Source organism: Mustela nigripes, chromosome 3, assembly GCF_022355385.1.
Source record: "Mustela nigripes isolate SB6536 chromosome 3, MUSNIG.SB6536, whole genome shotgun sequence".
In the NCBI taxonomy this organism is placed as follows: domain Eukaryota; kingdom Metazoa; phylum Chordata; class Mammalia; order Carnivora; family Mustelidae; genus Mustela; species Mustela nigripes.
The window spans coordinates 152,162,264-152,185,930 of NC_081559.1; the positions used below are offsets into that span (position 1 = coordinate 152,162,264).

The 23,667-nt window shown below is 35.7% G+C and overlaps 1 protein-coding gene across 2 annotated transcripts in view; it reads right to left on the bottom strand.

Moving 5' to 3' along the window:
* Positions 1-4,820: 4,820 nt before the first annotated feature.
* Positions 4,821-23,667, bottom strand: part of NBN (nibrin) — a 51,463-nt gene continuing 32,616 nt past the window's right edge. For both annotated transcript variants that reach the window (XM_059394829.1, XM_059394828.1), the window contains 5 exons: positions 19,380-19,451; positions 18,071-18,226; positions 14,910-15,023; positions 6,278-6,327; positions 4,821-5,008 (listed from right to left, as the gene is read on the bottom strand). In XM_059394829.1, coding sequence (XP_059250812.1) covers positions 4,978-5,008; positions 6,278-6,327; positions 14,910-15,023; positions 18,071-18,226; positions 19,380-19,451 — 423 coding nt within the window. In that variant the 3' untranslated portion in view covers positions 4,821-4,977. The remainder of the gene's footprint in view (positions 5,009-6,277; positions 6,328-14,909; positions 15,024-18,070; positions 18,227-19,379; positions 19,452-23,667) is intronic.

Below are 23,667 nucleotides of genomic sequence, written 5' to 3' on the forward strand. Positions count from 1 at the left end.
CCATTATGTTAAGCAACTTAGAAGAAATGGATGCATTCCTGGAAACCTATAAACTTCCAAGACTGAAACAGGAGAAACTGACAACTTGAATAGACCAATATCTAGTAACGAGATTGAAGAAGTAAACAAAAACCTCCCAAAAAACAAGAGCCCAGGACCTGATGGATTCCCTTGGGAATTCCATCAAACATTCAAAGAAATAATACCTATTTCTCCTGAAGCTGTTTTTCAAAAAACAGAAACAGAAGGAAAACTTCCAAACTCTTTCTATGAAGCCAGCAGTACCCTGATCAACCAGGCAAAGACCCCATCAAAAAGGAGAATTTCAGACTAAGAACCCTGATTAAAATGGATGCCAAGATTCTCAACAAGATCCTAGCTAATAGGATCCAACAGTACATTAAAAAGGTTATCCACCATGACCAGGTGGGATTTATCCCTGGGATGCAAGGGTGGTTCCACATTCACAAATCAATCAATGTGATAGAACGAATCAGTAAGAGAGAAGAACCGCATGGTCCTCTCAATTGATTGAGAAAAAGCATCTGACAAAATACGGCATCCTTTCCTGATTAAAATTCTTCGAAGTGTATGAATAGAGGGAACATTTTTCAACTTTGTTTAAGATCCATCTATGAAAAACCCAGAGTGAGGCGCCTGGGTGGCTCAGTGGGTTAAGCTGCTGCCTTCAGCTCAGGTCAGGATCTCAGGGTCCTGGGACTGAGTCCTGCATCAGGCTCTCTGCTCAGCAGGGAGCCTGCTTCCCTTCCTCTCTCTCTGCCTGCCTCTCTGCTTACTTGTGATCTCTCTCTGTCAAATAACTAAATAAAATCTTTAAAAAGAAAAAAACCACAGTGAATAGCATTCTCAATGGGGAAAAGCTGAAGCCTTCCCATTGAGATCAGGAACACAAGGATGACCACTCTTGCCACTGTTGTTCAACATAGTACTAGAAGTCCTAGCAACAGCAATCAGACAAACAACAACAACAACAACAAAAGACATTCAAATTGGCAAATAAGAAGTCAAACTCACTCTCTCCACAGATGACATGATACTTTATGTGGAAAACCCAAAAGATTCCACCCTCAAATTACCAGAACTCATACAGCAATTCAGTAATGTGGCAGGATACAAAAATCCATGCACAGAAATCAGTTATCTTGTACTCTAACAATGAAATTGTAGAAACAGAAATTAGAGAATCAGTTCCATTTACAATAGCACCAAAAGCCATAAGATACCTTGGGATAAACCTAATCGAAGAGTTAAAGGATCCATACTCTAGAAACTACAGAACACTCATGAAAGAAATTAAAGAAGACACAAAATGATGGAAAAACATTCATACTCATGGATTGGAAGAATAAATATTGTTAAAGTGTCTACACTGCCCAGAGCAATCTACACTTTTAATGTCATCCTGATCAAAACACCAGTGGCATTTTTCAAAGTGCTGGAACCAACAATGCTAAAATTTGTATGAAACCAGAAAAGACCCCAAATTGCTAAGGAAATGTTGAAAAAGAAAAAAACTGGGGCATCACATTGCCTGATTTCAAGCTTTCTTACAAAGCTGTGGTCACCAAGACAGCATGGTACTGGCACAAAACAGACACATAGATCAGTGGAATATAGTAGAGAGCCTAGATAGGGACCCTCAACTCTATGGTTCAATAATCTTCAACAAATCAGGAAAAAATATCCAGTGGAAAAAAGATAGTCTCTTCAATAAATGGTGCTAGGAAAATTGGACAGCTATGTATAGAAGAATGAAGCTCAACCATTCTCTTACACCATACACAAAGATAAACTCTAAATGGATGAAAGACCTCAACAAGAGACAGGAATCCCATAAAAAAATCCTAGAGGAGAACATAGACAGTAACCTCTTCATCAATAGCCATAGCAACTTCTTTCAAGACACGTCTCCAAAGGCAAAGAACAAAAGTGAAAATGAACTTTTGGGACTTCATCAAGATCAAAAGCTTCTGCAACAGCAAACAAATAGTAAAAAAACCAAAGAGGCAACCCACGGAATGGGAGAAGATATTGGCAAATCATGCTACAAAGGGCTGATATCCAAGATCTCCTCAAAGTCAACACTCAAAAAACAGAAAATCATGTGAAAAATGCCAGACAATTCTCCAAAGACGACATGCAAATGACTAACAAACACATGAAAAAATGTTCATCATCATTAGCCATCAGGGAGATTCAAATCAAAACCTCATTGAGCTACTACCTTACACCAGTTAGAATGGCCAAAATTAACAAGAAACAACAAGAGTTGGAGAGGATGTGGAGAAAGGGGAACCTTCTTACACTGTTGGTGGGAATGCAAGTTGGTACAGCCACTTTGGAAAACAGTGTGGAGATTCCTTATGAAATTAAAAATAGAGCTACCCTATGAACCTACAATTGTACTACTGAGTATTTACCCCAAAGATACAGATGTAGTGAACAGAAGGGCCATATGGACCCCAATGTTCACAGCAGCAATGGCCCAAATCGCCAAACTGTGGAAAAAGCCAATGCCCTTCAACAGACGAATGGATAAAGGAGATATGGTCCATATATACAATGGAGTATTACTGAGACATCAGAAAGAAGGATGAATAACCAACTTTTCCATCAACATGGATGGGACTGGAGGAGATTATGCTGAGTGAAATAAGCAGATAATTGAAAAAAGTCAATTATCATATGGTTTCACTTACTTGTGAAGCATAAGGAATAACATGGAGGACATTAGAAGAAGGAAAGGAAAAGTGAATTGAGGGAAATGGGAGGGGGAGAGGAACCATGAGAGACTGTAGATTCTGAGAAACAAATTGAAGGTTTTGGAAGGAAAGGGGTGGGGGGTTGGGTGAGCTTGATGATGGGTATCAAGGAGGGCATGTATTGCATGGAACACTGGGTGTGGTGCATAAACAATGAACTTGGAACACTGAAAAAATTTAAGAAAAAGAAAAGAAAAGAAAAAAAGCTATAGTCCGCAGAACTGGTAGTGGCATAAAAACAAGTACACCAAGACAAATACAGAATTGAGAGCCCCAAAATAAAACCAAGTGTATATCGCCAACTAGTAATTACCAAAGACACTCAATGGAGCAGTCTCTTCATTAAAATGTGCTGGAATAATTGGATATTCACATGTGAAAAAATAAAGCTGGACCCATTAAGAAAACTCTGAATGACCAAAGCAGTGTTGAGAAAGAACAAAGCTGGAGGCATCATACTTCTTGATTTCACACAGCTATATTAATCAAAACTATTTGGTACCGGCATAAAAAGAAACATAGAGGAACTGACAGATGAAGAGCCCAGAAATAAAGTCACGTTTATGGTCAATTAATTTTTGACAAAGGATACGTGAGTACACAACAGGGAAAAGATAGATTCTTCGTGAATGGTTGCAGGAAAACTGAACAGCCACGTGCAGAAGAACAAAACCAGACCCACACACATACAAAAAAACAACTAACAATGGATTAAAGACTTAAATGTAAGAAAACTATGAAATTCTTAGAAGAAAACATAGGAGATAAGCTTCTTGACATCAGTCATGACAATGATTTTTTTTTTAATTTGGTACCAAAAGCAAAATCAATGAAATAAAAAATAAACAAGTGGAACTACATCAAACTAAAAAGCTTCCATACATCAAAGGCAGCAATCAACCAAACAAAAAGACAACCTATGGAATGGGAGAAAATATATGCATATTAAATATATCTGATAAGGGGTTAATATTCAAAATATATAAAGAACTCCTATAATTCAACAGCAAAAAAAAAAAAATCTAATTTAAAGAAAGGGCAGAGGAGCTCAAGAGACCTTTTTCCCAAAGACACAAATGGCCAACAAGCACGTGAAAAGGTGTTCAGCATCAATAATCTTCTGGGGGGATCTAGCAATAATACATATTAAATTACAATATAAGTCTTCATGCTAGCCTACCTCTAACAACCTAAAATGCTTAGCTCATTAGGGTGGCAGAACCTACATGAGACCATGAATATTTCATGTATAGATTTGAGTACAAAAAGCTTGTTCTACTTCCCAGAACTTAATGCATCAGTCCTTAAGAGTTGATAAAAAGTCTACTATAATTCTCATGTACAGCCAAGTTGTCTACATTACAAATTTGAAAAAAGACATTTTTTTCTTACCATCTTCCTTTAACAAAAACAACAATCTTAATTTCTGTTTTTTCAGATAGGAAAACCAGTACTAGCTCAAGAGATACACACCCAGCTCAGTAAGATCACCAAATAAGTCTTCCCATTCTAGTAAAATCTAACCACTTGATGAAGTATTCCATATTATCTTTTCTAGTACTAGAATAGGTGGGTGACATCTACACCCCTGAAATCCATTTCACTTGGGTTACTTCAGCTTAAGGAAGACTATGGTATAATGGGGAAAAAATGTATGCTCTGATATGTGTATGATCTTCCAATCTATTCAGCAAAAAGGAGCAAGGTGCAGATTACTGCGATGTTACACTATCATTTTTGTAGGAGATTACTGGAAAATAATATGCATACAAATTTTAAGAGGCAGCAAAAATCTCTATAAAGACTCATAAGAAATGATTATCATGAATTTTATCAGAGGAGGGGAACCACACAGCTAGAGCAGTGGTAGAAGGGAGATTTTTTCATTTCTTATCCTTCTAAACTTTTAGAATTTTGAACTGTGAGTGTATTAAATATTCAGTAAATAAAAAGCCACATTTAGAAATGAAAAAATTACCATAAGAGATGAGATGACAGAGACTGGAAACTCAATAATACTGTCACATACAAAAGAAATGGAATTTTGTGCATTTTATTAAACAAATTTAGGTCATAAAACCTTTGTAATTTAAATCCCCTCTATATACTTAATGAATGTATCCCAGAGGAAACTTGATGTAACTATTTGATAGGAAATATTTCCCTGAGAGCGGCTCCTTTATGAAATCTTCAATTATCGTCTCCTTTTTACATTAGGATTGTATCTGCAAAGAAAGAAATAAAGTTAAAGGGCTTTTAAAACATAGTCACACCTTGGCAAACACAATGAGAATGCCAATTTTATCCTTACGATCCAGTATTAAGCACTGACATTTTTAATTTCATTTACCTTTATGATGTTGGTTTGGTGAATATTTGGTAAAAATAAAATATCAACAATAGAAAAAGTCCAGTAAAAGCATCAAAATAATTAATAAAAATGGTTTAAAAATACATGTTTACACCTATTTCAGTATGGATTCAAACTCCTTCCACTCCCAACTACAGTATAACATTTGCATAAGATGATCCTAAAATAGACATACTTTATAAAATTTTCTTATAGAATAATTAACAAATTTAACTAGAAACCAGATATTCTTAAATACTTATGAAAAATGAGCACCATTTGTCAACATTTTCACCAATGATATACTGTCAATAATGAAATTAAAGAATCAAACTGGCAGCAAAACAGATTAAAAAATACAGTACTTCTTGGTTCTGCCTTTATATAAACTTGGGAAAATGTTATTCTCTCCTAGTCAGTACCCACCTATAAGTAGATCAATTAATTTTATTTTATACTATTTGTATTTGAGAGCTAAATATTGTAAGGTTTGGGGCCTGCAGGAATGTTGGATATGTGTTAAATCAGAATTAAACTGTAACCACCCACTATAACTCCTCTAAACATCCCACAAAAACCTGATTTGAAACTCTAATCCAGCCTCTTGTTTTTACTCTTGCGCCAACTAAAACTGAGCAAATGCTTCGGTATTTTATTTGTCTTAACTCAAAACCCATTCATTCATAATTTAACTCAGATCTGGAAATCTCACAAATGTATCAGCTAAATTCACCAGTCCCAAATCTCAAAGATACATGCAGCAAACCCCACTGAGAGGTACTCAAGTAGTAAAAAAACAAAACAGCAACAAAACAACAGCATTAAAAATGAAATATTCTTTAGGTGAAGGGACTAAGTGTCTATTTTTTTAAAGATTTTATTTTATTTATTTGAGGGAAAGAGAGAGCTCATTTGTGTCACGGGAGGACCAGAGGGAGAAGGACATGCAGCAGACTCCACACTCAGTGCAGAGCCTGATGCAGGACTTGATCCCAGGATCCTGAGATCATGTCCTGAGCTGAAATCAAGAGTCAGCTGCTTAACCAACTGAGCCACCCAGGCATCCTGCTGTGTCTATTTCTAAAGAAAAAAGACATGAATATTTAATCTCTAAGAATAAAAGAAGGATGAAATTAAACTTTACCTGAAAAGATCATCAGCAAGAGACTCTTCTTTCGCATGCTGATTTTGCACCTGTCAAAATTTATATAATTTCAAACATGTGTTCAATGATGAATGTATGGTTAATCAACTGCTATACTGGGTGGTCAGTCATCTTGGAGATTTTCACATCCAGGAATTCACCAGGTCTATGAGTTCTTGCCTCTACGATATTTCCATCATTCACCAAATCCTCTCCATTTTCACTTCATGCCAAGATTACTGCAAAAGTCCTCTAATTAAACAACTTTCTTCAGTCAATCCCCTCTCCATCAAAGGCAACCAATATATGTATAAACTGCTAGCTTGTTGAGTTTTTAAATATATTTTCCAGAAGAACCCTTTTACTAAATGAAGTATCATTGTTTTGAGGGAAAGGGCTGAGAGGGCAAATTCTACCCCACTTTCAACTACAACAGCTCTACAGGTGAAGTGGTTCTCTTCTCCAAGGTCCCAAATCAGGGCTCTGAAGGTGCTGCTTAACTACTGCCCTGACAAAGTAATTTAAAACACAAACCAAACTCTTAATGCATGTCTGAGTGTTAGGATGAGAAAAACTCTGTGCTGGGTGCATCCTTCTAAAGTTTAGATCCTATCATGCCATTTAAAACCCTTCAATGATTTAAAACACTTCAACGATTTAAAACCCTTCAATGATTTAAAACACTTCAATGATTTAAAACCCTTCAATGATTTTTTTTTTAACCTACCAAAGAAAACAAAGTCTTCAGTTTGACCCCTAACATGGGAAAGGCTCTTCATAACCTGGCTCCATTCCACCACCTTCTCAATCACTTCTCAGGCCCCTCTCCATGAATACTGGATGCCAGTTAAAACTGAATCACCAACCCACCAACCCACCAACCACACACACCTCTTAACAAATACCATTTTCCTCTGCCCAGAAAATTACCTCCTTTTTCTCCTTTTCCCATTTCTGATAATCTTTCAGTGCACCTTCATTTCAACAATAATTTGTGCCTACTATGTGTCCAACAACATGTTCTTCACCTCTTTACCAATGGTTTTTCAATCCTCCTCATTAAAAAATATAAAAACTGAGCCACCCAGGCATCTGCTATGAAGAACTCCCATAAAACTTCAGCATACAACTCATAGATACATATCGATTTCCCTCTGTTATAATTCTGTATCTTTGCTAAAAGACCGTAAGTTCCTTGAAGGTACATACTATTTATTTTTACTGTTAATAGCTTACATTTGTGTATTTCCAGATATTATCTTTTTTTTTTTTCCTTAAGATTTTATTTATTTGACAGAGAGAGAGAGATCACAAGTAGGCAGAGAGGCAGGCAGGGAGAGAGAGACGAGGAAGCAGGCTCCCTGCGGAGCAGAGAGCCCGACGTGGGGCTCAATCCCAGGACTCTGAGATCATGACCTGAGCCGAAGGCAGAGGCTTTAACCCACTGAGCCACCCAGGTGCCCCTCCAGACATTATCTTAAAACTCCTTCAAGATATATCTCATTTAATCTTCATGTAACTTCATTATCACTATTAGACTATTATTCCAGTTTTAACCACCAAGGAAGCAAAAACTTATGTTAAGTAACTTGCAGAAGATCAAAAGGTTGTCATACAGAAGAACTGGGATTTGACCTGGTCTCCCTAGTAAGAAGACGCCCACCAGGTCTTAACACCTGGTCTTAACCAGGCTATTACACTGATTTTGAGTCTTCGGAAAGGGCTGAGAAGAATGACTTGCAGGGATTAGTACAGAATGATTTTCTACTCATATGGTGAAGTATCAAAATGACATTTTATCTTTCTACACTGTCTAATAGGTATAGCAGAACATAAATGGGAAAACAATGATTTTCAAAAAGCAGCTGTCAAAAAAGCAGCTGGTATTATTATCGTAATTACTTTGAAATGCTTCCCAGCAGGGGATGCTAATTTTAAAGTTATAATACAGTAAAGAAAAACTAGTAAGGAAAAGTCAGCTTTATTTTATGTGTCTTAGTAAAAAATGTTAAGTAAAATAGTTTTAAGAAACAGAAATCCTCATATTACTGGCATTTTTTAAGGGTTGGGGAGAATTACATATCCAGTCTTTCAAAATTCAAATCAGGCTGGATACTGTCTTCAAAGAATTATTATGTTTAATGCACAAAATGAAAAATACCCTAAATTGAAGAAAACTTCAGGAATGGATTCAGTGATTATCAAAATGAAGACTGGTCTGCAACAAACGTAAAGAAAGAAAAACTGAAAAAGAACGAAAGGCAAAAAAAACCTTAAGAATAGCTGGCATAAGCCTAGGAAAACAGGACATCAAGGTAATAGCAAATTTACATACAGACACTGTGTGCATGAGAAAGTCAACTCTATTTTTATTTTTTTTAAGATTTTTATGTATTTATTTGAGACAGACAGAGATCATAAGTAGGCAGAGAGGCAGGCAGAGAGAAAGAAGGAAACAGGCTCCCTGCTGAGCAGAGAGCCTCACTTGGGGCTCGATCCCAGGACCCAGAGATCATGACCTGAGCTAAAGGCAGAGGCTTAAACCACTGAGCCACCCAGATGCCTCAAGTCAACTCTATTATCTTAACAAGTAAAACCTACCTAGTGCACCTAAAATTGCTCTAGCAAAAAGAGAGATTTGGTGGAATAAATCTAGAACACAGGCTCTCAACTAATTCTAATCAAATAAACAAAAGACAGAAAAAAGTCATTAATTAGCGACACTGTCATTCTCTCAACTCCTCTCTGGGCAAAAACAAACAAAACCTTATAGCCATGATCAAGAAGCCACCTACTTGAGAAAAGTAGCCTGCAGAGAACCAAAAGATTGCTGCAACACGTTCCTAACACTGCCACAGCCCATTAAATAAACTAAAACCAAACGTGAGAATGCTCAGTAATACTACAAATTTGGGGGAAAGTATCCTGAGCAGAAAAGAGAAGACATGCTGGTGGACTGCTGGAAAGGGACAAATACACAGAAAGTGAGTGGGACTGACACTGAGCAAAGGCACAGGCTGCGTGCAGCCTTGACAAATGAGGTAAACAACTTAAAATGGCAGGTTGTTGTCTTCTGGGATAAGATACACTCCCGGTACACATTTCATACCAGTTCCAGGAAGGAGCAGCACGCAGCTCCAGCAGAGCCCTTCCTTTCCTGCATTCAAGGTCTAGGCACAACAGAAATTAGATGGGACGTGTATATCGCCTCTGGCTGAGCACACTGCCATACTAATGATTGAAGCCATCAAGACAATTCTGTTCTCTACCAGAATATTGAGAGCTTGGGTAGTAGTAATTTTGACTATAGTCACTTTTGCCTCACAAACTGTATTTTTTTTTTAATTTTTTATTTAAATTCAACTTAGGTAACATATTATATTACTAGTTTCAGAGGTAGAATTCAGTGATTCATCAGTTGCATATAACACCCAGTGCTCATTACATCAAGTGCCCTCCTTAATGCCCATCACCCAATTACCCCAGTCCCCCGCCCTCCCCTCTAGCAAGTCTTAGTTTGTGTCTATAATTAAGAGTCTCCTCTCTGATTCATCTTATTTTATTTTTCCTTCCCTTCCCCTACTTCATCAGTTTTGTTTCTTAAATTCTACATATGAGTGAAATCATATGGTATGTCTTTCTGACTGACTTATGTCGCTTAGCGTAACACACTCTAGGTCCATCCATGTCATTGCAAATGGCAAGATTTCATTCTTTAATGGCTGAGTAATATTTTATTGTGTATATATACCACATCTTTATCCATTCGTCTGGTTTTTTAAAAATTTTAAATTCAATTAGCCAAAATATAGTACATCATTAGTTTCAGATGCAGAGTTCACTAATTCATCAGTTGTACAAGTCGTCTTTAGATTGTAATCCCTACACAAGATAGCATACGATGCTTCACAAGCAAACAGTACCTGGACATGGTATTTTACTCTAAACAGCTTCAAGATGAAAGAAAACTGCAAACTATTTCACATACCAGAGGGGGGAAAGAAAAGGCAGCAACTGGAATAGAACATGCAAGACAGATGAAAGAAATAATAACCGAAGGACAAAAAAATGAAGTTACTGAGAATATGAAAGCAATAAAATAAAAACCAAAAAGTCAGATGACAAAAACCACAATGACAATGAAAAGGGAGCAAATGCTAAGTAAACAAACTGAGACTTATAACACCACTTAAGAATCAAATTAGAAATACCTAATAGTGACTGTTTCCATTGTTATAAATGCAGTTTACAAGTAGCATCTTATTTAATCCTCACAATACTTCTGTGAAACAGAGGTATTATTATTATTATTATTATTGTTCCCATTCTATAGGCATTCTACAAGGAAGAAATACAAGCATAAGAAAGTAATTTGTCCAAGATCACACAGCTGATGAGGTAACAGAACAGACACAAATGAAACCTGAATTTCTGACATAGTGAGAGCTCAGGAAAACCACAGTGAATGCAGAAGAAATGGATGTGGAAGGCAAAGGTGATCTAGTAAAAGGACAGTTACATCTTAAATGTAGAGAACTTAACAAATATAAAAATGTTTTCAAAGATGTACCGAAGAGTTCCTTGAAATAAAAAGACCTGCATCTGCAAATCAAAATAACATACTGCATTCCAGGAAAAATGAATGGAAAGCTGATCAACACTGAGACATACTCTCATCGTTACTGACTTGCAAGCCTAAGAAGGAACTGGGTAGGCATGCAAGTCACCTTCTAAAAAGGGAGAAAAGAAAGGACTGCCAGAAGATGGTGGCATGTGGAAGGAGGGGGAACAGGGAAGGGAGGAAAGGACTGCCAGAAGATGGTGGCATGTGGAAGGAGGGGGAACAGGGAAGGGAGGAAGTTCAAATATTCTCACTATTTACAGCAGGGAGCCAAAAAATTTATCTAAAATCAAAGTAGGCAGTTTGAAACAAATACTGATTCTAACCTGACAGTGGTTTTTGTTTTGGTTTTATTTATCACCCCTTGGTCTTAGAGGGATCTCAGGAAATAAAATACCGTGAAAAGAAGAAACGTGTCCAAAAATTCAGCAATGCTTTCAGCTTTACTTCCTTCTATCAATCTCTCTCCCTCTCTTCTTTCTCTGTCCCTGGCTATTACTCCTCTTCAATAAAGAGAAATCTGGAATAATTCACTTCATGTTTAAATGGGTCATTTCTGGACTTCAGGATTTTAACTTCATCATTCTTTCATGTAGTACCATAATTCTTTGAAATGCACATTTTAAATAGGGCCATTCAGTCTTCCAAAAAAAAATAAAAAAGAGGAATGGATGTGACTTCCATTCTTTCATTTTTTCACACTAAGTATCGTGAGTGACCTTAACAACCCTACTTATTTTGGTGACCCTCCTAACAATTTTTTGATTAAAAAGCATTTTTAAACATAAATTGCTGAAGACTACATTAACCCACAATGAGGCAAAGTAAAAGCCCTGAAAAGTGAACAAGTACCATGGCCAGCTTTTGCCTTGCCCTCTGGGTTTCTGCAAAGCATAAAAAACTGGCCTCTGCTTTGATGTCTGAGATGAGAAATATTAAAGAAAATCGAAGATGGGGAAATCTAAGAAAAGACCCCAGCATTAAAGAAAGAAAGAGGAATAAACTGTACAACACAAAAAGAAGGTAAGAAAGACACTTGCCTGCCTCAACCCCAACACAGGGTGAAGGAAAAATAAAAAAATTCAAGTTTATACTGACCAGCTGGCCTTCACTCAGGCTTCTGGTCCAAACACATATTAACTACCTAGGTGATCCAAAAAAAAAATCACAAGTGGAGGCTAAAGTGGTCTCGTATTGGTAGAACAAGACAGGCAGAAACAAAAGTATTTTTTCTAGAGGAAAGAAACTTAAACGTAGGACTCAATGAATTCCCACAGATCAAATTCCAAGGGAAATAAGCAGTTCACATTCAACTATCACAGAACATATACGTGGAAACAAGACTCCGTAAGAGAAGAGTAGCAGAAATTTAACAACACTTTAAGCAAAGAATACAGGAAGAGCTTAAAAATATCATCAGGGAACAGTAAGACCTAGAGATGAATGAAACAGACAACCAGAACTGAAAACATACAATAGGCTGAATGAAAACTCAGTGGATGGGTGGGAATACCAACCAGAAAGAACAGAAAGGAAAAGTACCAAACTAGAAGATAATCTGGAAAAATTACCAAAGAATGCAATCCTGAGAAAAAAAGGGATAAAATGTATAAAAAATAAGATAAGAGAAGAAAGTGAAATTTGACTTCTGTCAAACCAGAGTTCAAGAAAGAGGTAAGACCCCTACCTGCCCATTACTGAACAGTTCTACTTCAAATAGCCTGCTGAGAGGACCTGTCTGAAGCCCACCTCTGGGTTCTAGGAGCACTAGATAATCACACAACACAAAGGCTAAGAAGAAAACTTTCTAATCTTGAACAAGACCTTGGTTATCTCTCAATTCAACAGTCATGTGAAATCTTAACTTTCATGCAGTAATTTCCTCTACAGCAAAAAGTTGACACTTTACTGAATTTTATTAAATTCTCCAGTTAAAAATAAGGGGTAGAAAAAATTATGAATCAGGTAGATGGCTGTTTTGCATAATAATAACTAGGACTCAAAACACCCAAGAAGAAAGTTAAAAAAAGAGAAGCATATTTGTATAATCTTCCCTGGGAATTTTCATTACAGAGTATATGAATATATTTAGCTGATACATGTAAATAATGTATTCTTAAAAATCACATTCTAACATGGAGAGCTATAAAGCAGTTCATATCTTCCCAGAACAATGTTGTAACTGAGATCTGGTTTCCTGAGGCTTAGGGAACATATTACTTATAGATATGATTAAAGACATGCCATAAAGCAAGTAAGCAAAATTATAAAACTCTAAAGCAATCTCAAGTGTCAAAATTATGTTGCTGGTCTTAGTCTAGGATTTAAATCAACATGAACTGATTATGTAAGTATCCTACTATAAAAGTACACAGAAAAGCACACTCTGACATAATATATACTTGATCAGAAATCTGTATATGTTTGAACATATAAATATAAATGAAATGATAAAATGACTGGAATTTGCTTTAAAATACTCCAGAAAGAAAAAAAGTTGGGAAAGAGAACAGAAAGCAAGATGTGCAAATGCTAATATTTGTTGAAGATGTGTTTTGGGTTTGTTCCACTACTCTATGTTGTGTATGTTTGGAAAGTTTTCATAATGAAAAGCTTAAGAATTTGAATTAAATAAAAATAGTTACTACTTAATAATTTAGTAACACTATTTAATAATTTATCTTACTTTCTTAAAACTTAAAAACACTCTGGGGAAAAATGAGATAGATCAGTAACTGCCCATGGGAGGAGGCATTATGGCAAGTTTCCCACAGCAAGCAGTTGTCAATAGTGTAACTGACTTAAGACTCCACCCCCTCCTTCGAGATGGTGTGCTTATGAATCATTAAACCAAAGTGTAAAAGTATACCACAGAGAATGAAATAAACTAACCTTATAACACCTATGGAAATGAACTCAAAATCAATTTAAGATCTAAATATAAGAGCTAAAACTATAAAACTCTTTGAAGAAAAAAGGAAAAACTTTCTGACATTGGATCTGGCAATGATATTTTGGGTATGATGCCAAAAGCACAGGTATCAACAACAAAACTGATAAACTGAACTACCAAAATGTAAAGTTTCTGTGCATCTGTAAAATACACAAACAATGGAGGGATAGGCAACCCAGAGAAAGCGAGAAAACATCTGCAAATTATACATCTGATAAGGGACTATTATCCAGACTACATAAATAACACCTCTAATTCAACAACAAAAAATAAACAATCTGAATAATAATGGGAAGAAATTTTTGAATAGGTTTATCTCCAAAAAAGATACACAAATGGCTAACACGTGTATGAGAAGATGCATAACCTTACTAATCATTAGGAAAGTGCAAATCAAAACCACAATAAAGTTCACACCAGTTAGATGCCCCATTACAAACAACAGAATAACAAGTGCTGGAGAGCATATGGAGAAACTGGAACCCTTGCCCACTATTAGTGGGAATGTAAAACCGTGCGGTTACTTTGGAAAACAGTATGACAGTTGTTTAAAAAATTAAACATCGGGAAAAAAAGATACAAGAGAACAGGAAAAAGGTAATAACTCAATAAAATAATGACTGAGAAATTCTCAGGACCACTGAAAGATAATTTCCAGATCTGGAAAGCCCAGTACATTCATATACTATGTAACTGATATTATTTGCAATAACCCCCATATCACTATACAACCATCTTTTGATTGTTAGCCTTTAGCTTTCTTTTACATTTTTGTAGGTTAAGTCTCTTTTCTCCCCTTTATATTAGGATACAAACTTAATTAATTTGTTTTTTTAACAAACTTTAAAGCCTCTTTAATAACTTGAATAAGCTTAAAAGCCTCTTAAGTATTATGGATAGGTACAAATTAATCTTAATTCTCTGTAATTTAGGATTTTTCCTGAATCAATGACCTTTGGTCAATTATCGTAAAATTTGATTTTAAGGATTTGCTCTAAGGAAACCATGAGGGACAAAATGTAAACCAAGCAAATTACCAGCCCTCAGTTCCTACTAACCTCCATCTCCTGCCTTAACCATTCTTCTAATTCAGCGTTCTTCCGAGCATGATGAGCTATTAGATCTGATCCTCCAATGATGTGTGGAAGTTTTCCTGCTCCAAGAAATGTGACCTATTATATAATAAAAATAGTAAGGTTAAATGCATTAACAAATTAAGACCATCTCATTTTTTTTTTTTAAAAAGAGCGAATGTGTGAACATGGGGTTGGGGCATAGAGGAGAGGAAGAGAGAGAATCTTAAGCAGACTTGCCACAAAGGCAGAATCTGACATGAGGTTCAATCTCATGACCCTGAGATTATGGACTGAGCTGAAATCAAGAGTCAGATGCCTAACCAACGGAGCCACCCAGGTACCCTCAAAACCATCATTTTTTTAAAAAGCTTAATGGGGCGCCTGGGTGGCTCAGTGGGTTAAGGCCTCTGCCTTCAGCTCGGGTCATGATCCCAGGGTCCTGGGATCGAGCCCCACATCAGGCTCTCTGCTCAGCGGGGAGCCTGCTTCCTCCTCTCTCTCTGCCTGCCTCTCAGCCTACTTGTAATCTCTGCCTGTCAAATAAATAAATAAAATCTTAAAAAAATAAAAAAATAAAAAAATAAAAAAGCTTAATAAGAAAGCACAATATAAATCACGTGTAACATAAGTGCCAAAAATGTTTATTCCTACAAATGGAAGTGAGAGAGATCAGTAACTAGGCCCATGCTAGGCCCATGTTTCTGACCTATTTATTTTTGGCTGTTGCTATACCCAGATTTAGATGTCACTGTACCAAGAATTTAGTTGAGATTTTTAATTGGGAGTTTTTATTAAAAAATAGCCTTACCTCGTCAGTTAGCAGTTAAAGCAACTTAAGGTAAATATAGAGACTGAAAAGTATCATATTTTCTTCTAAAGATGTCAAAGTTTAAGTCTTGTCTAGTACTCATTAAAATTTATGTCTCAAAACTTTCTAATATATAGATCCCTAGCAAAAGATGTTGGAGATAGCAATAGTTTATGTTTTTAATTAAAATTTTAGTGGGTTATAGGGGCGCCTGGGTGGCTCAGTCATTGGGCGTCTGCCTTTGGCTCAAGTCATGGTCCCAAGGCCCTGGGATTGAGCCCCGCATCGGCCTCCCTGCTCAGCAGGAAGCCTACTTCTCCTTCTTCCACTCCCCCCTGCTTATGTTCCCTCTCTCGCTGTGTTTCCCTCTGTCAAATAAATAAACAAATAAATATTTTTTAAAAATAAATAAATAATAAAATTTTAATGGCTTATAATTGTGAAAAAGAAAATCAAGCCACTGTTAATATTGTATTTAGGAAATAATAAACCCTTAACATCTATGGGACATACATTTAAAATGTCAATATATAAAGTGGAAAGGGAATTTTAAGACTTTTAAATTAAATTTATTTATGAGAGAGAGAGGAGAGAGAGAGAGAGAACGCGTGCGCAAAGAAGCAGGGGGAGGGGCAGAGGAGAAGAGAAGCAGGCTCCCTGCTCAGGGATGTGAGTCAAATTACCCTCATAATCATGACCTCAAAATCATGACATTAACTGAAAGCAGACACTTAACACAATGAACCACCCAGGTGCCCTGGAAAGGGAATTTTAAAATAGTTTTCATCATTGAATACTATTTTAAAAGCACAAATAGAGCCACGTCATTAGATCTGGGCATATAAAGAAAAACACAAATTCTTTAATTAGAGCCAATTTAATTAAATCATTCTGCTACATAAATTTTGGCTTGAATTTCTTTTACAGTCTCAAATAAAATTCCTTAATCAAAGATATTAATATTTTTAAGAATTTAAAATTTTTTCAGATTACTTTCCAGAAATTTGTATAACTCTATACTCCTTCACCATGCCTGGGTCAACAGTATTACCACTTTATCTTTGGTAACTTCATTAATAACAAAATATACTATGTCTTTTGAATTTTGATTTAACAATGAGACTCAGTAACATAATCCTCAACATGAAGTAACCATATGGTTAAAGAATGACCCTGTGGTATTTATGAGCCACACCTTTCAGATGGAAAAGAGAAAGTGGGTGCCATCTAACTGGGAGATATCTCCATCTTTCACTCCAAGTACAAGAGATGGTGTTTAGAACCTTTTACACATTGTCATAGTATGCAAAAAATTAACTGACAAATGTTAATAGTAGCTCACATTAGAGAGAAAAACTACAACACCTCACAGTATAGCAAGAATCATACAGATTATACTCTAGTGAAAAGCAGTCTACCACAGAAATCACCTTGGACAAAATTACTGTATTATGATTGAATGCTTAAGCAAAAGGTAACAGTCAGTAATAAAAATGGGATAAGAAGCAAATATTCCAGAAAAGACAACAAAAGAATACAGAGTAGATCAGAAATACTCTTTTAACCATACTGATAAATTAAACCTCTTCCCAGTTTCTAGAGAAGAAACAACTCAGGTCTGATGATAATACTCAGGGTACATATTTATATTTTTTTATATATACATGTAATAGTAAAATGCCTACTTTTCATTATTTAATGTGCTCAGCTATTTTCAACAAATCTCTTATCTTCATAAAGCCCTGAGTTAAAGAACTCCTTCAGGTAGACATAGATGATTATTAGAAATAGAAGACCCTATCAGTATAATCCAAAGCCTGCTGTTTAAGGTGGTGAAGGCCAGGTAAACAGCACCCTTTAAGGAATTCAGTCTTTTTATTTTTCTTTTTTAAAGATTTTATTTATTTATTTGCCAGAGAGAGAGAAATCACAAATAGGCAGAAAAGTAGGCAGAGAGGAAGGGAGAAGCAAGCCCCCTGCTCAGCAGAGAGCCTGATGCCAGGCTGGATCCCAGGACCCTGGGATTATGACCTGAGCTGAAGGCAGAGACTTAACCCACTGAGCCACACAGGCGTCCCAGGAATTCAGTCTTAATGAAGTTTGTTTCCAAGTATTCATTATATATTCATCATACATTTACTCACATATTCACTACTTATCAGTTCATGCCCTTCCTAGAGTAATTTTAACTGTTTTAAGCAGTTTTTTTAAGCAGAAGAAATAACAGTTTTCAGTATGAACTGCTTTTACTATTTATATTTAGCATCAGTGGTATTTTCTAAAAACATTTCAAACACTGCCCTCTTGTGATATTTTGGTTAAAGGAATACCATACCTTTTTGAATTTCTTGAAATTCTTCAGTTGACTATAATCATTATTTACACTGGATGCATTTCTGGAGGGAGAGTTACTAACCACCAGTGATCTAAATTCAGTTAATAACACCTTCCTTGGAAGCATATCACTGTCATCCTGAAGTTCATCTTTGATCTTAAATAGGGTTAAGATGGATACATAAGCAGAAAAAAAATTAGGAAAATTACTTGTCATTTGTGAGGCTACAAACAAAAGTTCAAATACATGAAAAAATAATAAAAAGGGTTTATTTCTGGCACTTGAATTTTGTATTTGCAATCAAATCATCTCTATGCCAAGTAAGAAAACTACTCAAATACTAACTTTAAAAACATTTATAACTTCTGTGCTAGACGACTAAAAGCATATAGCATTTTAATTTAGTAGTTTATTCTAATACATATCATCTCAATATATAATTTATCTTCTTGCATATATTTTCTTAGCAAAAAATCTCAGTATTGTTTATTTTTCATTAAAACCATAAACTAACATTATTACAATGATCTGTTTTATAAGTTCTCGTCTAATATATTTAAGCTTTCTTGAATTTTCAGTAATTTGTTTTATTATTTTTGATATCTCCAAAAAATTATTAATTCTGGATACACTACTTCATTAACTGAAAGCCACTTTTTAATCACAGATTAATAGTTATTAAATCAGCCTCAAGATTCCTTCTTGTTGCTGGGTGAATTTCTTTATGTCATTCACTACTAACTGGTTAGTTACATATCAACATTGCTACAGCTGCTCAAAGCTGACCATCTTAGTTTTTTAAACTCTTTTACTATATATTAAATGGCAAGTGGCAACAGGACTAAAATGAAGATGGAAACAAAGGAAAAAAGTGAAAAGTCAAAAGACAAGGTTCATCTACTAGTGACAAAATGCAATTAGGAACTCTTAATTAGTTAACAATGACCTAAAGCTTTTGTATTGTGTTTTATCAGTTCCAAATATTTTACATTCATTACTCTATTTGATATAAACAGCCACTCTGCTGGAACAGTGTCAACTTGATTTCATAAAGACTTGAGGTTCAGAAATGTGACAGTGACTTGTTCAGGATCACACATCTATGCAGTGGAAGGCAGGAAATTACACTTAGGCTTTTCTCCATACTCTATTTGTTGTATCATGTTTTTTTGTGTATATCATGGGTTTGATCTACCCATTTCCAGAGGAGGCATAATTATGAAACAGATAAAGATTACAGACAGGGAAATAATTAATCCTAAGAATGTAAGCTGACAGAAATTGATTATAAAAATTAAAATTTCCTCACAGATAGTTCTTCTTTAGTTGACCATAGTGAATCTTTCTTGAGCTCACATTTCTTCCCAATTTCATTTTCTTGCTAAAGAAATAAAAAGACTTTGTTCATAGAAATTACAAAATGGTACCTTTAAAGATATTTATGTTCTTGACCCCGTTATTTGATTTTCAAGTATCTTTCCTAGAGAAGCTATAAGATGAGAATAGAAATATACAGAGAAAAAGACATTGTAGTATGAGATACAAAAATAAAGACTTGGAAACAATCTAAGTTCACATAAGTTGTTTTACAATATGAGAAATGATAATAAGTGAATATAAAATAGTACAGAATAGCATTAATAGTTGATTCTAAGTTTGCAAAATAAGATTTAAAAGAGAAAATACCAAAGTATTAGTTATGGATATCCTTAGACTGTAGGATTATCAACAAATTGTTAAGTTTTTGTCTTCTATATTTCTACACAATTATGTATTACTTTATTTTTCAAGATTTTATTTATTTGACAGAGAGAGAGAGAGATCACAAGTAGGCAGAGAAGCAGAGAGAGATGGGGGAGCAGGAGCCCTGCTGAGCAGAGAGCCTGATGCAGGGCTTGATCCCAGGACCCTTAGCTCATGACCTGAGCCAAAGGCAGCGGCTCAATCCACTGAACCACCCAGGCACCCCTATGTATTACTTCTATAGTCTAAAATAAAAAATTGTTAAAAGATTCTACCTAAACTTATGTTTCGTATTTAATTTTGAATCACCCTTAATCCAGGAAAAAGGAAACAGGGTTATATTAATTGCTCAAGATATTTTCTGCAATAAAATGAAAACTGCTTTGTAAACAGTCATACTATCCCTCACATTCATATATCCAGACCAGGTTCCAGGTGAAAGCATAGTACATAGATAGCTTTCTGATACTATAATCCCTAGGGATATAGTAGGTGAGCTTATAGTTTTACATCAAATTTTCAATGATTCAGTAATAAAAGTTGTAATAAGAAAAACTGTACTAAGAAAATTAGAAAGAAAAGGGCAGAAAAATAAATGTAAATACTTTGTGTCTGCCTAGGGACTAAGGAGAACTAATGTTTTCCTTTTTCAACAGTAAGATTAAAAATTTATAGTCCAAGCCTATCATGTGCTCTTTCACTACTTTCATATACATCATCCTACAATCAGAACAGTTTACTCCCCACACCTTGTCCCCAACCTGCCCTACTCCCTCGAACTTGCTTATCCTCTTGAGCAAGTTATTTTCTATCTCAGAGAATCATATCATAACCTACCAGGCCCTCAGACTCTAAGCCTGAGAATTATCCTCTACTCTTCCCTCTCTCTTTATTTCTCATGCTGAGCAATCACCAAGTCCTGGAGATTCTACCTTTTAAAGGCCTATCAAACGTACCCTCTCAGACTGCCTTTCATGTCAGCATGCCCACTGCGTAGAGTAACTGAATATATGACACTCTGAGAAACCTGACAAAAGAACAGCCAAAAGAGCAGAGCAGTCCTTTGTTTTCATCCCAGTTCAAAACCCAGCTAAGTGACATTGCCAAGTTACTGAAGACCTCCTACTGTCAGTTTCTTTTTTTTTTCCCCCTTTTCTTTAGTTTTTTTTTACTGTCAGTTTCTTAACCGGTTCAATACATACAGTACTGCTGCTTCACTGCAAGGCTGCTGTAAAGAGAATGATGGTATCCAGTAAGTGGTAGGTATTACTACTAGGCTTTGGAAGATGCTATAGTTAAGAAAGAGGAGGAAACCTTTAGAATAAGAGGGTGTAGAATGAGGTGAAGAAAAGATGCTCTGTGCACAGTGGGTGCGTTTAAGAAGAGGAATATAAACAAAGATGATGAATCATGTTTACATTTTATGGAGACTAGGAAATTTTAAGGCCAAGATTCAGGCACAGGGGTCATATTTTTTAAAAATCTCTCTATATATAATTTATAACATTTATATACATAATTATATTATATACGGATAATACGGATATAATATATAATTTTTAATATATTTAATGTCATACACACACACACACACACACATATGAATATATACCTAGCAGGAATATCTAGCCAACACCTTTCAATTTCAGCTTATGGGGTGCCTGGGTGGCACAGTAGGTTAAGTGTCTGATTCTTGGTTTCAGCTCAGGTCATGATGTCAGGGTTCTGAGATCAAGCCTCATGATGAACTCCATGCTCAGAGCAGGGAGTCTGCTTGTGATTCTCTCCCTCTTCCTCTGCCCTCTAGCCCCCACTCTCTCTAAAATAAATAAATCTTTAAGAAAAAATTTACAGAAGCACCTGCGTGGCTCAGTTGGTTAAGCCTCTGCCTTCGGACCAGGTCATGATCCCAGGGTCCTGGGATAGAGCCCCGCATTGGGCTCTCTGCTCAGCAGGGAGCCTGCTTCCCTTCCTCTCTCTCTAACTGCCTCTCTGCCTACTTGTGATCTCTGTCAAATAAATAAATAAAATCTTAAAAAAAAAAAAAGAAAAAATTTACAGATGTGCTAGAATCTATATTAAATCCCAAAATAGAAAAAGAGTAGTTCTACCATCAACATATTTTAGAAATTACTTTTCTGAAATATATGTAAGGAATCCAATGTTAAAGTATCACATTTTTGCCTTAAAATTGCAAAAAGTTTTTTAAATGAAAGGACTGAGAATTTTTTCCCGATCACTTACAAAGCTAGAAAAACTAAGTGCAATTCCTTTAATCCATTAACATCTAGGACTTTCCAACAAAATGATAAAAATGAATTAAAAATAATCTCCCAGGGACACCTGGGTGGCTCAGTAGGTTAAGCTGCTGCCTTTGGCTCAGGTCATGATCCCAGGGTCCTGGGATCGAGTCCCACATTGGGCTCCTTGCTCGGTAGGGAGCATGCCTCTCTACCTCTGCCTGCCTCTCTGCCTGCTTGTGTGTAAAGAGAATGATGGTATCCAGTAAGTGGTAGGTATTACTACTATTGCTCTCTCTCTCTCTTTCTGACAAATAAATAAATAAATAAAATCTTTAAAAATAGTAATAATAATAATCTCCCATTGTTTGAGTAAGATTGATGAACTGCAACAAGGTCAATTTCCTGGCTGTGATACTACACTGTGCTTACATAAGATGTTACAATTAGGGCAAACAAAATGAAAGGTATATTGGATCTCTCTATATCTCTCTATATAATTGGATATATATATATATATATATATAAAGGTATAATTGGATATATATATATATTGGATATATATATAAAGGTATAATTGGATATATATATAAAGGTATAATTGGATCTCTCTATATAATTTCTCACAACTGCTTGTGAATCAACAATTATCTCAAAATACAAAATTTTCAAAAATCATCTTACACTGAAAGCAAAAATACTCTTATAACAGGTTCTTACTAAAAATGTATAGTGCTAGGGATGCCTGGGTGGCTCAGTTGGTTAAGCGGCTGCCTTCGGCTCAGGTCATGATCCCAGCGTCCTGGGATCGAGTCCCACATCGGGCTCCTTGCTCCACAGGGAGCCTGCTTCTCCCTCTGACTCTGCCTTCCACTCTGTCTGCCTGTGCTTGCTCGCGCTCTCTGACAAATAAATAAATAAAATCTTTAAAAAAAAAAATGTATAGTGCTAGAATAGTGATTTAACTTTTAGCATTGTGTATCACAATCAAATCACTATTCACTCTCCAGTTTTCTGCAAAACTATTTTTATTCAGAATGTTATTAATTCTAAAATAGTAAAATAAGGACAAAGGAAATTTATGCTTCAGAACCAGAGAGCAAAATAAAATGGCTGTATTCCCTGATATCATTACAAAGCATGTAAACCTTGGCTATTAAATGAAAGGTCTTTTTAGATGACAAAAGACTGTTTAATGGTTTCTGTATTACTGGTGTGTAACGCTCACTTCCTGGCTCTTCCACTCTGGGATCTAATGCCCAGTTGCTTGGGTGACCAGGAGCCCTGGGAAAATGTATAGCCAATGTAGAGTATTCAGGAAAATTAATCAGCAGTCATACAGGAGGAATCGAAGAGTTCTGTTATTAAAGTCACAAACATTTCCAGACAGAGCTGTAGCCACTGTGAGCAGGGGACCAATGTGGGATAGAACTTAAAAAAAGAAAAAAAGGCTATTAAAAGTTAAAGCAGGTAGTAGGACAAGAAAACTAGAGAAAGAAAAGAAGAACATGTCAGAAAAAACTATTAAGTTTTTTAAGTTTAAATTAAGTACAGGGAGAAGAACATGGCAGGGAAACGCATTTCCAAAGGTGTAAGCGAAATAATATAAATAGA